Raw genomic sequence first — 17,960 nt, forward strand, 5'->3', positions numbered from 1 at the left:
ACACATAGAGCTAATGCCGCCTCCTCCTCCCATCCCCCCCCCAAAAAAGGTTTCAAATATGTTAAACTGCAACACTAGGAACCCTTGCACGTCCAATCCAAACAATACTTCATTTATTTTCTGCAACTACTCTAGATCTAAGAGTCAGGACACAGATACTTTCCTTTACTTTGTGTTAATCTTATTTTTGCTTAAAACGCTTCATCTTTTACTCCTGGAGGACCCACTGCCATAGGAGCAGGTAAAATGTACTTTGTTGTGGGCAGAAAAACACAACAACCCCAAAAACAGACTGTGCTAATTTGCAGGAAAACAATCTCTTGGTTTGTCATAAATAGAATTTCAGCAATGTAAAGCAATTTTTTTTTTAAATAAAGGTTTTAATATTTAAATTTAAGCAAGGGATAGAAAGATTTGATATCTATTATAACATGAGTTAAAGGGTTTTGTTTACATGTTTAAGCAAGATTTATTTTATTCTTTTGTGGTAAAAACAGTGTCTGAATTCTATTTATTTATATATACACACAATATATTAACTGACCATTCTGGGGCTTGTTGTTTGTAGTAGCATGGGGGAATCTGTCCCTTTTGCAGAATTTAAGGTTTTTGCAGGGGGGAGTGAGATAAAAATGCAAGAAACAATGCAGGAGCGAGTGGGTATTGCAGGACAGGACAGGAGCTGGATTAAAAAAATAATCCCACGCTGGCTCTAATCTAGGACACCTTTATTTCACTGGGGTTAAACAGAGCAGAGAGGTCATTCAGTGTAACAACATCTCTTCATATCAGACCCAACTAACTGCTCAGCTGCTAAAGACTAATATTGTGTGCTCTTAAGATTTAAGAAGAATCTTTCCCCATTACAGACTGAGCTTTCCTGGCCACTGTAGAAATACCATTCTAGGTTTTGAGGCAAGACTAGAAAAAGTGAATCACCCATACAACAGCTGTTCACTGATGAAAGCAAGTCATAAGAAATGTGTAAACAGGTCTGTTTAATGTTGGTTGGTCTCCTGGCTAGGAGAGCACAACATGAAATAAGCAGTGGAGATGAAAATCCAAATCTTTGAATTCTTCTGAAACCTACATCAGAAAGAGACTTCCTATAGTGAGATTTTGAGTCTATGTTAAAGTCTTTCTAGGGAAATGGAAGAACCCCCTGCACACACACTATGGACATTTACAAGGAAGTTTACCTTAAAGCACTGGAAGAAACTGAAAGCAGCAGTCCTAGACCGGAAATTAGGAAAAGAGGAGGTGTGCTATATGACCTATAAGTCTTTTTTGTCTAATGTCAATGTTTCTGAAACACACGATTAGCATGAGGGACACCCAGTTATCCAAATACTAATACTTGCCTTCATAAGGCAGAAAATAGTTAAGACTGAAATGGAAATTTGACATTTCTATTTAAAGGACATTTTAAAACCTTAAAGACAGCCTCACATTAAGGAAAAAAAAGAGGAAACTAAGCATTGTTTCCTTTTTTTTGTTTTAAACTGGAGGACAAGCTTAGGTAGCTCACACCCTCAACTAGAAGTATTTCTGTGTCACAGCATATTCATCCTGGCAAACAAACAAAGGATTAAAGTGACCCACACTTCTGTTTATGCCCTAAAATTATCTGTTTTCTGGGTCTAAAATGAAGAAATAACTATCAGAAAAAGCACTTGATTTCTAACATCCCATGTGGGGATCACCACCACAGAAAATGCCAAAAAAGAAATGAAGGTGCTCCCCTTTTACTATTCTTAACTGCTATCGAGTACACACAGCACCTTGGAATTCACAAGCAAATAAATACAGCTATTCAGAAATGTCCTTTCATTATAGGTCATCAGATGCTATACAGCGTGGCAGTTCACCTGCATTTTTATTGCAAGTGGCTTAAAAAAAAAAAAAAGGACCAACATCAATGTTTCATTAGCTTTAAATGAAAGTAGCACTATACAGAGCAAAGCCTTCTAGAAAATGTTTTATATGGATCTCTTTCAAAAAAGTTCCATGTAATTCGGCAGCAGCATTGGCTGGTGTATTACCTGGTTAATGGCTTAATTAACATTACTTTGAAAGGAACATGTCCAAGATATTTTAAAACAAAATAATTGTTGTGAAACCACAGGTTTAGTGAACATTTCAGACAATACCCCACCCCCTCCCACCACAGCATGCTCAGTTTTGATATTTGTTACCTGACTGTTGGTGGTGAAACATCAGGATCTGGGTTAAAGTAGTACAGACTACACCAAAGAACTGAAATAAGCAACATACAAAGAGGGATTTTTTTTAGTTGAATTACTAAGTGATCCAACTTTATAACCAAGTAACAAGATGAAGCAGCAGCAGCAATTTATCTTACAGTCATGTATACTAGGAAAGGAGTAACAGGTCAGCACAAGGAACAGTCATTCATACACTAAAGGTCTCCTCTGTTGTGTAAATCAACAGTTGGAGGCAGCTTCCTGTACAAGAAGGGCTTCCCTAGATGCGCAGTGCACTTCAAAACCACACTGTTCTTGGGGAATTTAGAGTCCTCATTATCATGCAAGCTAATGAGATGAAATCCACATACAGAGCAACTTAAAATAAATACCAGCAGTGATTCAAGACATTTTTTCAGAGGTTCAGTATGAGGAAGTGTGCTGACAGTCTAAGTAAGTGAATTCAGTGTGTTAATCTATATTATCTAATGAATTGAACGAGACACAAGTGTGAATCCTTAAAGTCCAGATGCAAAGCAAGCAGAAGCCTTAATTTTATGATCAACAAAACAAGCATTTAAATCCTGGGTTCCACCACAAATCTTCATTCAAGACCCAGCCTGCTAAGCAAAGTCTCCCTGAAGTGATATAGATACACTTCTACCCCAATATAATGCGGTCCTCGGGAGCCAAAAAAATCTTACCGCGTTCTAAGTGAAACCGTGTTATATTGAACTTGCTTTGATCCGCCAGAGCACGCAGCCCCGCCCCCCCAGAGCACTGTTTTACCCCGTTATATCCAAATTCGTGTTATACCGGGGTAGAGGTGTATTCTCATTAGGAAAGTACAAATTGTTCCTTCTTTCAAGGATTTTTCTCCTCTTCTATTGTGTGAAGTTTTTGACTCAATCATAAGGATCTTTTCCTTCAGAAGGGGACAAGGATCCAAAGGAATCATCAGAAAGACATGTTTCAGAGTAACAGCCGTGTTAGTCTGTATCCGCAAAAAGAAGAACAGGAGTACTTGTGGCACCTTAGAGACTAACAAATAATAATAAATTTGTTAGTCTCTAAGGTGCCACAAGTACTCTTGTTCTTCTTTTTTCAGAAAGACATGTGTCCCACCACTTAAGAGATAAGAGAAGTGATTCACTCAAGTGATACTTGTCGTTCACACTACAACCATGAAAAATGCAAGTTTGTAATCCTAGTCATACTACAGGCTAATTCATTGTGACTGATTCTTCTGGTCTTATGTAGTCATATACTCCCGTACACAGTGAACATAAAATGCTACCATTGTGTGACTAGACATTTCTGATTTAATCGTATTTTACATCCCTTTTTCACTTGGATAAGTTATTATACAAAGGTGTAAAAAAGTGGCGAATCATGCCCACTTTTTCTATCTATATTTGATCAGTGCTCAGGAAACCAAACAAACTACATTCCATTCCACAACTTCAGTGTGGGCTGCATAACACAAAAGGTAGTTTGTTTAAAAAAAAATATCAGTGAGATGCTTAATGCATTCTTCCAACATGCCAGATTTTATCCTTGGAGAATTCACTTCCAAATCCCAAAGGCAAAGTTAAAGACAACTTTGTGACTACTACTTTTGGCTGTAACTTGAATCTGACATTAAATATGCATATAGCTGGAAAGGTGCCCAATTAATGCCAGGAGGCATCTTGAAAGGGGCTCAGGATAATAGTTTTATGATGGACTCTGGGATACAGTTTAGAAACTTTACTTTTTTATGAAGGCAGTGAGTCACTTTTTAAAATTTGTTCTGCTACAGTGCATTTCCCTGCTCCTTGGCCATATCATATAGACCACTTTAAAGAGCCCAGAACAAATTAAACACCTATACTGATGCACATAAAACATTATTTTACAGTACATATTCACAACCAGGATCCTTTTGAAAAGGAAGCCATTTTTAATGGGTGGAGTGGGATCAGTGTATTGGTCAATATTAGTTCACATCCAGTAGAAAAAGTGGCAAATAATCAGCTACCTTTCTAGCACTCCTTCACTTAGTTCCGTGCAGTGTGGTGTAGTATTAACGGACGTTACTATTTTGAAAAGCAGAAAACTTCTAGTTAGTAAGAACGGTCTTTACCAACCAACTAGAACTGTTGACTAATGCCTGACAGCTTCCATCTCCCTTCTTGTTCGCTTCCAAAAAAATAGAACTATGAAAACAGTCACAGAACAAGTACTACCGGGTTGCTCCTGCAGAGACAACTGAGAGTCAATTTGTCAGAACCATAAATAGCCAGGCTACACGGAGCACAATCCTAAGCTGCTAAAACATCTATGACTGTTCTCAATGGAAGTTACTCCTGTCCCTTCCATATCCGTCGTTGCCCGCTTCTGCATGTGCTGTCAATGCAGGAGGATGGCAGTCTGGGCAGGAATACCAACCGCTAAGTTGTAGTATGGGCTGCACAGGGACCTAACAATGTAACACTACCTCCTGCCCGTATGGGCCACGATTCCAACTCTAGAAGGCTTGGAGGGCTCCTCTCCTACCCCAGCCTGGTCGGGGAAGTAGCGGTGCCAGCTGGGCACTGTCTCACCCACGCCGAGCTCGGGGCCCGCTCGGGAACAAGCTGCTCCTTACCGCGATCAAGGTACTGCTGCGGCCGTGCTGCTCGCTACTCGCGGCGTCAGTGTCGAGGCCGTTGGCTCCAGTCCTGTCGGCGTTGCCCGCAACCACAGCAGCAGGAGGAGGAGGGGCGGGCGGCGGCGGCGCCGGGGGAGGCTGGCGGTGTTTCCCGGCCCGCTTGGCCTTGGCCTGCAGGCAGCGCTGGTGCAAAGCGAAGGTTTGTTGGCGCTCCAGCTCCAGGCGCTCTGGGGACACGGCCTGGTAGCGGGACTCGCAGGCGCTGTGGTGCCGCCGGCACAGCTCTATGCGCCGGCGGAGCCGCTCCATCACCGCGCTGTGCCGCGGCACCACGAACTCCGCCATGGGGCAGGGGGGCAGCACCATGGGCCGGGGACCGAGGCGGCCGCCGCCGTTCACCGGCTCCTCACGCCGGGCCCACCATGGCCAGGACACCGACAAGGGAGAGACCGGGGTGCCCCTCGGACCCTGCCCAGGCCTCGCCCCCTCCCACCCGGGTTCCCCTCAGGCCTCGCCCACCCCCCACTTCCTTCTCTCGCGGGCCCGGCCCGACTCCGTTCCCCGCACCCTACTTCCTCCGTCGGCCCGCTACCGCTCCCTCCGCCCCCGTCCTGCCCGGCCGCAGCCCGCTCCACTTCCCCTCAGGCGCGGCGGCCGCCTCGCTCAGGCCCAAACCCCCGACTCCCCATTGTTAGCTGCGCGGCCGCCATCTTGAAATTGCTTTTCCCCTTAAGAGCCGAGTTCAGAATAAATGGGCGGAGCTTCCTGGGTGGTGTCTGACGTCACGGGTACGTCAGGGCGTCGCGGGAGATGATGGACAATTTCTCAGGCCTAGCGGATTGGTGGAGCGGGAGAAATGGGTGTGGCCTCATGACGATGCTGTAGGCGGTGCCCCGCACCGCGTTTAAAAGGCACCGAGGAAGAAGAGGCGGGGGCGGTTTGGAAACGGCGAATGGGAAGGGAAGGCAGGGGTTGTGTGTGATTGACAGGTTGGATCAGCCTTCTCCAGCCAGTAGAGGGCCGGGGAAGCAGCAGGGCTCGTTATCCCCGCCCCCGCACTGCTAGAGGCCTGATGAATGAAGAATTAAGGACTAGAAGGAGGGTTGCAGAAAATAGAGCTGCTCACAGTAACTAGGGCTTTTGAGACTATACATTTACTGGCTGTAGGGTGGCCAGATGTCCCCATTGGATAGGACAGTCCCAATTTTTTTTTTTAATATAGGCTCCTGGTACACCCCACCCCATCCCAATTTTTCACACATGCTGTCTGGTCACTCTAGGTCAGTGGTTCCCAAACTGGGGTTCACAAAATGTTTGAGGGGCTTCTTGGGAAAAAAATCCCTAATGGCAGACAGAGCTGTCCCTAGGGGCCCTGGGCCAGCAACCCGGCCCTTGGCCTTCCAAGAGCTAAGCAAATCCATGCAAGCATATCTATCACATTGAGGAAATATAAATGTCAAGACTCCTTATAAGAAATGGAAAGGGAGGTAGAGATGTTTTGCTGTTTTTAAAATTAAATAGGCAGCTAGTATTGTTTTTTAAATTATGAAGAAGTAGTTTAAACTTTGTTGTAATGTATGTTGTTTGTCTGCTCTGCTCAAGACGTGAATGCTTGTGTAAGAGGAACTCTTCGAGTTGGCTTCTAAAATACCTTCATGCTGTTTCACATCTGACACTCCTTGATGAAACATAGGACCCTTGTCTTATAACAGACTTATTCAGCGTGATACAAGCTGTGAAAGTGAGGTCTTGGAAGAGTGTTGCCGTTTTCATAATGTAATAAAAATACTGTAATGATAAATAATAAATGTGTAATAAGCATGTGATAAAAACAAATGTTCTATTTCTAACATCACTGCTTTTATAATTTATACTCAGGTAAAGGAGAAAAAGCCCTGGAAATAATTTTTAAGAGGGGGTTTACGCAACTTCACATTTTAGTGAAAGGGGTGTACAGGTTGTTAAAGTTTAGGAACCACTGCCTTAAGTAGCTGAAAGGTAAGAGGGGTGCTGTAATACACTCAGACTTTTATAAAGAGCAAGAGAGTCCTGGGGCACCTTTAACAGATGTATTGGAGCATAAGCTTTTGTGGGTGAATACACATGCATCTGACGAAGTGGGTATTCACCCACAAAAGCTTATGCTCCAATACATCTGTTAGTCTTAAAGGTGCCACAGGACGCTGTTGCTTTTTACAGATCCAGAGTAACATGGCTCCCCCTCAGACTTTTATAAAGCAGTTGGTCTTGGTACTAGAGGACTGTTTAAAAAAAAACTAGAATATAAAATTAACCTAGTATTCATTACATGGATTAAAAACTAGCTCACTAATAGGTATCACTACATAACTAAACAAACTCAGGCCCGAGCAGGTGTAGTTTTGAGTTGGGTTCTACAGGGCTTAGTTCTTGGCTCTCTGCTATTAATCAGAGCTCCAGGACAAAAATCAAAATCACTGATAAAGTTTGCACATTAAAAGTGTTAAGGAGTAGTAAGAAAGGAAGAGGACAGAGCCCTGAGACTTATCTGGATCACTTGATAAAGTAGGTGCAAGCAGAACCACGTATTTTCATAGAGCTAAATGTAAATGTAGATATCTTGGTATAAAGAATAGAGGCCATACTCATAGGCTAGGGAACTCTCTCCTAGGAAGCACTGACTGAAAAAGGTTAGGTGAAGGGGGTGGGGGGTGGGGGAGAGAAAGAGGGTGTGATGGTGGATAATCCACTAAACATGAATTGCCCCTGCAACATTGTGGCCAAAGGGGCTAATGTGCTCCTTAGATGCATAAAACAGGGAAAAACCTAAGGGGAGAGATTGCACCTCCTCTATTTGGCATGAATACAACCACTGCTGGAATACTATTACCAGTTCTAGTGTCCACAATTCACATAGGATATTGAAATAGCGGGGTGAGGTTCAGAGAAGAGTCACAAAAATGATTAAAGGATTAAAAAACACACCTTCCAATGACTGAGCTTTGTGTCATCCATTGATCAGGTTTTAAGTACCACGAGGGAGAACAAATATTTGATAATAAGCTTTTCATCTAGCAGACATTTTGTACTGGTGAAGAACATCCATTCAAAAAGATGCCCATCCAAATAGCATGCCCTGAGGGAAAGCACCCATGGATTAGGATAGCTGATGCTGCCATTGTATCAGTAGAGCAGGGGAAGGGAATTGGGGGGCATGCAGACATGTGACGGAGGTTGGGAAACCAAAACTGTCTGGGCCAGTGTGGGGCTATCAGGATGACTGCCGCTTTGTCCCGTTTGATCTTGTGTAGTACCCGCAGTAGGAGCAGGAGAGGAGGGAAGACATAACTGAATTGATCCAACCAGGGTAGGATGACAGCATCATGCTGAGAGTGCTGTCCCAGACCTCCACTTGAGCAACATGCATTCACAGAGGATGCAAAGTCGTCTCTGGTCGGAGTTCCACATTTGTTGAAGATGGCTTGTAGTACGTTGTCGTGGGGTTCCCATATGTAGCTGATCACGAACCGTTTGCTGAGCAAGTCTGCAATCACTTCAGTGTCCCTGGGGGAGAGGCTGTAGACTAGATTATCTTGTGGTCAATACACCAGTTCCAAAGGGTGACTGCTTATGAACACAGAACTGGTGACCTCGTGCCCATTATTGATGTAGCACACCGTCGTGGTATTGTCCAACACAATAAAAATATGGTGGGAACAAATGCGGGGGAGAAGGGCCTGGCATGCCTTTCTTACAGCTCAGCATTCCAGAATGTTGATGTGCATCTTGGATTCCCAAGGGGTCCATGTTCCCTGAGTCATATGTCCATCCATATGTGCTCCCCAGCCTAGAAGGGAGACATCTGTGACAATAGTCCTTTCCAGGAAGCCAGGGTGGGGTGGGGGAGAGAAGGGAACTCCTCCTTCACAGACCTGATGAGGTTCCCATCATGACTCACCACGGGATGAGAGTACCTTTGGGGAAGAGGGGAAGCTGTGAGCCTGAGATCCACAGTATGATGAATTGGTAAGTAAACCTTCTGGTGCCACATCCTGAGCTTGCGAAAGTGAAGACAAGCAAAGGCAGTGAGATATGTGCACAAGGCCATGTAACCAAGGAGGGAGAGGCAAGTCCTGGCTATGACTGACATTGTCAGTTCTTGCGGAATCTGGAACCTGTCCCATAGTAGGTAGGCTTGAGCTGTGACCGAGTTGATGGTGGCCCTTATGAAGTGTAGGCATTGGGTAGGTTTTAAGGTTGACTTTTTGGTTTTGATACTGACCCCTACGGAAGAAAGGAAGCCCAGCAACAGAGGTTGAGGCCTGAGCTTCTTGTCTGGACTGTGCTGCCAGAAGCCAGTTGTCGAAATGTGGGAATACAATAAGTCCATAATGTCTTATGTGAGCTGCTACCGAGAAAAGCTTGGTGAACACACTGTGAGCCATGGTGAGTCCAAAGGGGAGAATTCTGTACTGGAAATGTGAGCTGACCATAAATCTGAGGAACCATCCGTGGGCCAGATGAAAGTCTATGTGAAAGCAGGCATCCTGCATATCAAGAGCTGTAAAGCACATGCTTTTTTCTAATGAGGGGATGATTTCAGAGGATAACACTAGCAGCAATCTTAGCTTCAGGATGAATCGATTGAGAAAACAAAGGTCCATGATAGCCAAGAAAAAGGGCGGATGGAGACCTATCGGGAAGTAAGTTGAATAGAACCCCATTCCTCAATATTCCAGAGGGACATGCTGTCTTGCTCCTCTCTGTAGTAAGGAGCATACCTCTTGGGTGAGAGTGCTGTTGTGAGATTGATCCCAGGAGGGGGATCAGGATTGGGGGCTGTGAATGAGGTAGCGTGTTGACCTCTATCGTATAGCCACGGTGGGTGACATTTAGCACTCACCTGTCTTATTGCACTCCAAGCTGAAAAGAAGAATACAAATGACCCCCGAAAGGGGTGGGGTGCTTGTATGCAGTAGGCATTGTGATTGACTGCTCTCTAGAGTTTTTCAGAAATATTGTCTCTCTGGTGGTTTGCATCTGAGACGAGGAAGAATGCAAAGGTGGTCCTGGAGGGTGTGATCTGAGAGTTTTCTGATGCTTATGTGGCAGTTCATAGGGCCTCTGATGGAAGAGCTGCTTGGTCCGGTCGCATTGTGTAGGTGGAGGTGGGTGGTAGAACTGGCACTTTCATGCAGGCATGTAAATACCCAGGGTATGCACTGTAGCTCTGGAATCCTTGAGGGTGTGCAAGGAATAGTATTTTTTGGTTAAAAAGATGGGATTTGTTGAAAGGGAGATCTTAGATGATATTTTGTACCTCCTTGTGGAAATCAGAGGTATGGAGCCACAATTCCTGCCACAAACTATACCCATGGCCATGGACCACACAAGTGTCCACTTCAATCAGCTGAAGATGCAGCGAAGTCCTCACCACCAGTTTACCCTCTTCTACAATCACTTGGAGTAGGTGTACATACAGCGGATGTGTGCCAATCTGTCCTGGGCAGCTCGAGTAGAGTTTTGTTGATGAGTAGCTCAATTTTACTCAGTGCCAATGAATAAAGGATGTCCAAGAGCTGGTGTTGGGTATCTTGTACCTCCTCCAGTGGGATGTAAAGCTCCCCTGCCACCGTCCTTAGGAGATCCTGAAACTGGCAGAAGTCATCAGAGAGTGAAGAGGACACCAAAGCAAGTGCCACATCCAGAGAGGAAGACTGAAACCTCTCTCGCTCTCTTGGTACCATCGGAACCAGGCTGAGCAGCTATTTCTCTATCGCCAGTTGTGAGCGTTTTCTGGAAGGCATGCAGGACAGGGAAACTGGAGAAGTATCCCTTGCCAAATGCGTGGCAATGAGTATTGTGACCAAGGTCCCCAATAGGGCCAGTATGACTGATCCAGAGGGTGTTGAGAAGGACCCCCATGGCGTGAGAAACCAACGGCTCTGAGGCAGCTGCAGCTGATATAGTGCCACAGTGTAGATGGCTTCCTTTAATAGTCCTGATGGCAGTATGTGATGGATGGACAATGCCCCTTATCGGATTCATCTGAAGATGAGAACTCTGAAACAAGTTTTGTAGGTGGCACCGTCGGAAGGATGTGGATCGCCAAAGTGGGAGGTGAATAATAGGCCACGTGTGGACTGTCTATAGGGGAAGGTACAATCTCCTAGAAGTGGAGGGTCTGGACAGGCATAGAGAGGTTAGGTCTCCCAGCGCAAACACATCTTGGGGTTCTGGTGCCCTCCCCAATCTCCCAGGAGTTAAGGGCACTCTCTCGATACTTGGTACTGGTGCCAAAGTGGTGGACTTCCCCACAGCGGAAAGGTGTCATCTTATGGGGCGCTAATGCTGGCTGTGTCCCTAGTACCAGCAGATCAGTCCTTCTGTGGGACCTCTTCTCATGCTTATGAGGCTTGGCGCATGCTCTTTCACCATGACTGGAGGAAAGAGAAGTAGAGTCTCCTTTCTTGGTCTTGGAGGAATGCTTATGACCGTGCTTCTTTTCTCTTGAGTAGGCCCCAGCACAGGATCCATAGTGGTGGTACCGCTGGTCCCAGACTGATTCCGTAGCCGCAGGGGCACTTGACTGCCTCAGGCTGACTTACAGGGAGGTTCCCCAGCCTGGTTCCAAGGCCTCATGGCAACTTCCGACTTTAGGTGGAGAGTCAACCTTCAGGTATAGCTTGCACCTAGATGCAACATGGCCCTCTCCCAAGCAGTAGAGGCAGTGTGGGTATTCGTCGCTGACTGAGAAGGAACGTGAGCAGGAGACAGAGATTTTAAGACCAAGGGGTCTTCGGCAGAGTCCAGTACACCTGCATATGGGTACAGAGACAAAAGAAAGGCGCCCAAACAATTCTACTCTAAAGCTACTAGAAACTACTTAGAAATAAAAACAGTACAAATCTGTAAAACACTATATACAAGTTTAAGGAAGTGTGTTACAAGCAAATGGACACCACTCATTCTGACCAAGACCATGTGGCAGTGAGAAGGAACAGGAGATGCAGTCGGTCCACTCTGGCCCTTATGACTTCGGACTAAACCATGAGGGGAGTTCAGAGCACATGCACAGACCAATGGACACTACTACTTTTAAATTCTCTGGCTCCGGACACATGGTGTACATATGTAAATCATCAGTGGAATACAACAGGGACTATTACTTGAAGAACCATACATATGAAAGAATATTGCTGCATTAAAAGTGAACTCAGTTGTAAGCAAGTTGTTAGTTTGTGTAGGAGAAATATACTAGTACAGCAGGTTAACTGCATGTGCAACAAGGTGGAAAGATGAGGTTCTACCACTCTCCAAGTCCAAGGCCTGGAGCAGTCCAAACCCCACTGCTTATTAAAATGGAATGAGACTGCAGACTCTGGCTATTAAACAGAAATCAGTCAACTAGTGGAGTTAGGCAATAAGGTTGGAACATCTTAAATGCACAACACAAGGGGCATAACAGTATTTTTAACAGATTTCCAGAGATACCAAATCCTTGCATTCAGTTTATTAGCTAGCTTTAAACTAACAATTTACACACCAAAGATTTTACTTTTACCATCTTAAAAAGATCAATTTACAGACCTCATTTAAAATGTTTAGGATTCACAGCTTTTAGCAATGAAGGCAACCTTTAAAACAGAGCTGGCAGATATCATGGGCTGCCTATGCCCTGCAGTTAAATAAAATGTGTTTTATTCATAATTAAAAAAAAAGACAAGACTAGTTACTTTCATGATCCAGTGCTAAAAATGGTTAAACAAATCCAAGGCTTTTGGGCCTATCATAACTACTGGCTTCATTATGACACTACATTTACTACTTTTTCTAATCAGACTGTGGGCCTATAATAAATCCCATCTGGGATTCAGCTCCAATAGCTACCCCTTTCTCCAGGTGTTCTGTAGAACCTGCTGAAGGCACTGTGGCCCTTTGCTTAGTTGTTAGAGTAGCCATTAAGCAAGGCTGGAGCTCCCCTTTACCTTGATACTGAAATCCCAGAGATGAAAGCCTTTAGCTATTTTTTAGCCAATTAGACAAAGAAAGCTGTATAGATTTAAGTTTCTTTATTAATCAGAGTAAACTTACATTTATAACTTATCCAATATATTTATATATGCATACTGCATCTACAATTATCCTTTTTCAAACAAACAGACAAGACTTTTCTGTGAGAGAAGTCACAGTTCTCATTTAGCAACACTTGAGGATTTTGCTTTTGAAACCATTTATGGAGGCAATACTGGCATTTAGAGATAAGTGCATATGGGGATGGCAGAGGGGTGCAGAGAAACTGGTCACTAGCACCATGTGTGCTGCCACAGGTTGAGTGGAGCCATATGTAGAGGAGATAAAACTTGTTTACCAGTAATGAATATTTGTAAGAATACCCTCTCCATCCCAGAGATCCAAATCTTAGACACTGTCAAATACATTTTAAAATCCACATTCTCAAATTCTGTTAATTCACTGGATAACCAAAACACTCTGAAAGACCAGTTTACCATCCCACTTACATCTTACTAAGAAAATATCAGTAAGTTTGCTATATTTCCTTTACCTCCTTTCACTGATCACAATTCCAAGACAACTATTTTTCAGTATTTCCAAAATACTCTATTTCAGATATTAAAAATGCCAAGTGAACAGTCTGACACTCGAATCTATGGTAGAATCTTTTGGCTCTGTAGAACCAGTTATCTAACACATTTCTTCATTAAAAAGGTGAGATAATTCAGGTTTTGCTATATAAAGACCAAAGACCACCCTTTACAAGAGGTCCATTTACCACTGCACTTATGTGCAAACTGCCTTCCACTTACTAAAATGCAGACTTCTTTCCAAGTACTTTTAAGAGTCACTAACTGTTCAAGTCACAGGTGGGAGACAACTGAAGCTTCAGGTATTGAGAAAATACTGTTAGCCTTAATAAATATATTCTCCTTTTACCTGGAAAGCTAACAATGACAACCCTTTTAACAAAACTGGCATTTTATCCTTTTATCTATTCAAAAGAGGCTTGCAGTTTAACACTGGAGGCAAAGTTAGATGCCATGACAAAGATCTTAAAAACTGACGTTTTTCTATCCATTGTGGAGATTCATCATTTAATGTAGTGACTATTCAAAAAATTTACACTATGGTACCAAAGAAAGCGATCACATGCAAACAGGAGACCCTTTCAAAGAGGTCCAGTAGAAGCAGAAAGACTTGTACATTCAGCTTTAATGTAATACCATTTCATAGCTGATGTCTGAAAAGCATTTCAGAATTTCACCTCTAGTAGTATTTTGGAAGAGAGTGCGTGTGTGTAGGAGAAAGATACTGGAAATTAAGGCAGTTTGTACATGAAGATAAAAACAGCATTAACTGAATTGCATTAAAATAGGTTTGTAAATTGTGCCCGAGATGGTAGCTGAACACTAGAGGCCATCTATGAATTGGCAAACTTATCTACACCTATTTTTATCTGGGAGGGACTAAGTCATGAATAGTTCGCTCCTCTATAAAAAGCTATTTTGAGAGCCAAGAAGAATTAAATTAAAAGCAGTGCCTATAAAACATAACAGCTTCCAACAGCAAGGCAGAAGCTATTTTGGAGAGGGTAAGAAGCAGTGTTTAAAAAAAGTGTTTGAAGAGATGTCTGATTTCTAGAAGTAAGTAGTTCTAAACAGAAGTTTAAACTTACCATGTTCTATTTGCACACTACAGAGCAGTCAAGCAATCCTGCTATGCATTTATGGTCACTGGTATTAAAACAAACAAACAAACAAACAAACAAAAAAACACCACACACCAACAACTCTCTTGGTTAAGGACAGGCAGCCAGAGTTTCTGTTTTTAAATGTTAGATATTGGTAAGATGGTTTTAAAAAAACTGGGGTAATGTTTTTTTCTAGAATTGTTCTTCACCTTCTACCCTACCCTAAACAAAAATACGAATGGAACATGGGAGTGTTTCTATTCAGTGCAAGGAGAGCAATTTAGGACATTTAAAGTTATTCTGAACAAAGGGCAAAAAGCCAGTCTATGTAGACATTAACTTTCCCTCCCGAATACATTTTGGTACACTAATGAAAGCATCAGAGTTTACCCTCTTAGAGGTATGCTCTGGTGGTGGTCATTTGCATTCCACAAAGAAACAAAAAACTTTAGAACAACAGTATAATATACTAGACGTGACATTTAAAAAAAAAAATTTATTTAACTGGATTTGGAACCCCCTATAGTCACAATATAATTTAGAATGCAACTGTTACAAGAAAAGCAGATGAAAGACTCAAATGGTTACACATACCAGGTAGGTTATTACACATGCTCCTTCCCCATCTACAAATACTGACATCTTTGCTTCTGATATGAGTCTTTAGGTCTACTTGTCTATTCTTTTCCCACCTCCCTGTCTCTGTGCAGGAGTTTACATACAGGGCAACAATAAGGAGATTAGGGACACTGTCGTATCCAGTGTTTGGACCCTGGAAAGAAGTAGGTGTAGCTTAAAAAACAAAAACACCCTTTTGCCCCACCAAAAAACAACCCCCCTATAAAAGTTTGATAGTGAGCCAAGCATAAAGTAGTTTTCAGCAATGGAGGCCAACCTACACTCTGAAGAAGCTGCACAGTAGCAGAGAAAGCTAGGGTCAGAGGAAGAGAATTTTTTTTTTTTTTTTTTTTTAAACCCAGACAGCCACACTGCCCTATTGTGAAGAGCTCAAGAACTAAAGAAATCAGACATCCGGCCTCCATGAGTCTTGCAAGACTAAGTACCATAGTAAAACCTACCCCCCCCACTATCTTAAGCCAATTGTGAACACTTAACTGGGCAACTGCCACGGGCAACACGCTTATTTCATTGCCTACCTATGCTTCTCCCTCAACAAGTACATGAGAGGGCTTTCTTGGGAATATTCATACATCTTAGTTATATAGTTTCTTTACATAGACTTTAACTTCCTTCCCACCCCTAATTTCCTTATTTGAGAGGGTTTAAAAAAAAAAAAAAAAAAAAAGTCAATGTAGCCACTGACAGCTAACATGATGACCAAATTTAAGGGATATACAGGCATTGCCAGGAATTTCCATGTTTATAAAAAAAATAAAGTTATAAAAACTGCATTTCATCAACTAGTATTTTTCTAGATTTGTTATTTTTCATTGATCGATTAATACATTAAATTAAGCTAAGGTTGAGAGACTGGCAAAGTTCTACCAATCTATTTAAAAACAAAAATAAAAGGTTAGTTTTGTTACATTCCAAAATCCACAGCCCATTACATTAAATGCATCTTGCTACAGGAATGGTGTTCTTTTTAAACAGATGATTGCAAATATTTTACTGCTAGACACTCAGTTACATTGGGTAGTGTGACTGGAACCTGCGGATGGTGAAGTCTTGAGGTTTGTCTGAGTTTCAACATAAGGTATCCAAGGTCCTCTCCCAGAACCATGTTGGGGGAAAATATAATCATAGATGAAGTTCTTATGATTTTTTCAATCTATTCATGCTTTCTTCCTCCTGCAGTATTGAAAGAAAGTGAAAGTGTGGTTTAAAAAAAAAAAAAAAAAGTCTAGTCTTTTCTTCTGAATTTGATATTAAGGTTAGGAAATACTCTAAAGCTAATCTACAAATTAACAGTTGTAAACTACTGCAATACTACATTGGAAATAGAATGAACTTTTCACAAAAAACAACAATTAGCAAAGCTTCCACTTTGTTTTTTCCCCTGTAACTGCTAACCCACTTTTCACGGCTGATGCACAGTATTTACTCTGAAGTTTAGATGAACTGTGATCTTCTTTTGTTTTTTACAATGAAAGTTCACTTTAAAATTTGGTTCTTATACTGTGATCATTCTAAGAGGAAAATGCTTTGCTACCATGAATGCATGCATTCCAAATTCCCTATAACTACAGCAGAAAGTGTGTCCCCTCATTTCTTGGCTTACTGGTTTTATGCTCAAACAGACACTTGTCTTTTACTGTGATTGGGCCAACCACAATTTCTTGTTCTCTCCACAGGGCAACTACTTACTAGCAGACTTCTAATTTCTGCAGACTGCTGCCATTATTCCAGCCCACCTCTTTGCAATATTAAAGGATAAGTTATACTACTCTACATTGGTACCCAAATAGCTCCTCTGTAGCTTTTAGTCAGATATTAAATACAACTACCGTATATACTCGTTCATTAGCCTGTTCGTTTATAAACCGACCCCCCAAGAAGGTTAGGCAAAAAAGCAAAAAACTGTATGACCCTTTCATAAGCCGACCCTATATTTCAGGGGTTGGCAAACTTTGGCTCCTGGCCCGTTAGGGTAAGCCGCTGGCAGGTCGGCACACCACTTCCCGCAGCTCCCATTGGCTGGGAACAGCAAACCGCGGCCATTGGGAACTGAGGGGCTCCATGCCTGCGAACACGCCAGGTAAAACAACAATGTATTAGATATTCAATTCAATGATTCCATAGAGTTTAAAATAATCAAATTTTGGTGTAGACCCATTTAGAAGCCGACACCCCCTCTTTGATGCGTCACTTTTTTACCAAAAATATTTGGCTTATGAACGAGTATATACGGTACTTCAAAAATCCATTGCAGCAGTAGGAATCCTTGCTGGTTGCCCGAGTAGAGTAGCAAGATGGTTGAGGGCAAGATTTTCCAGAGTGTTCAATGAAGTTCACTACTTCCACTGACTTCAGTGGGAGTCTTACCATAGATTCAGTACACACAACACCTACTATATGGCAGCAGTCAGGCCAATCTGAAAAAGCCACCCAAACACACTGTATAGGAAGGCTCAACTATTCTTGCACCTCTAGAAAAGGTCCAAAACAGGAATGAAACATATTGGTATGGTAGTGCTTTGCTGCTGCTCTGTATAAATTGGAGGATTTCATTCCACATACACACGCTAGTCCAGGGGCTCTCAAACTGGGGGTTGGGACCGCTGAGGGGGTCACGAGGTTATTACATGGGGGGGTTGCAAGCTGCCAGCCTCCATCCCAAACCCCGCTTCGCCTCCAGCATTTACAATGGTGTTAATATATAAAATTGTTTTTAATTTATTGGGGGGGGGGGGTCGCATTCAGAGGCTTGCTATGTGAAAGGAGTCACCAGTACAAAAGTTTGAGAACCACTGCA

At 42.8% G+C, this 17,960-nt stretch overlaps 2 protein-coding genes across 6 annotated transcripts in view; both read right to left on the bottom strand.

Annotated features, from left to right (window-relative positions):
• MAML1 (mastermind like transcriptional coactivator 1) overlaps window positions 1-5,661 on the bottom strand; it is a 28,985-nt gene extending 23,324 nt beyond the window's left edge. The window contains exon 1 of one of the 3 annotated variants that reach the window (XM_034779028.1): window positions 4,834-5,661. In XM_034779028.1, coding sequence (XP_034634919.1) covers window positions 4,834-5,202 — 369 coding nt within the window. In that variant the 5' untranslated portion in view covers window positions 5,203-5,661. Of the gene's footprint in view, window positions 1-2,195; window positions 2,233-4,833 lie in introns of those variants that run through there. The other 2 variants (XM_034779026.1, XM_034779029.1) reach the window with 2 other exon arrangements.
• Window positions 5,662-12,971: 7,310 nt separating this feature from the next.
• CANX (calnexin) overlaps window positions 12,972-17,960 on the bottom strand; it is a 65,284-nt gene continuing 60,295 nt past the window's right edge. For all 3 annotated transcript variants that reach the window (XM_034780342.1, XM_034780340.1, XM_034780341.1), the window contains exon 15: window positions 12,972-16,336. In XM_034780342.1, coding sequence (XP_034636233.1) covers window positions 16,301-16,336 — 36 coding nt within the window. In that variant the 3' untranslated portion in view covers window positions 12,972-16,300. The remainder of the gene's footprint in view (window positions 16,337-17,960) is intronic.

Source organism: Trachemys scripta, chromosome 8 (genome assembly GCF_013100865.1).
Source record: "Trachemys scripta elegans isolate TJP31775 chromosome 8, CAS_Tse_1.0, whole genome shotgun sequence".
In the NCBI taxonomy this organism is placed as follows: Eukaryota; Metazoa; Chordata; order Testudines; family Emydidae; genus Trachemys; species Trachemys scripta.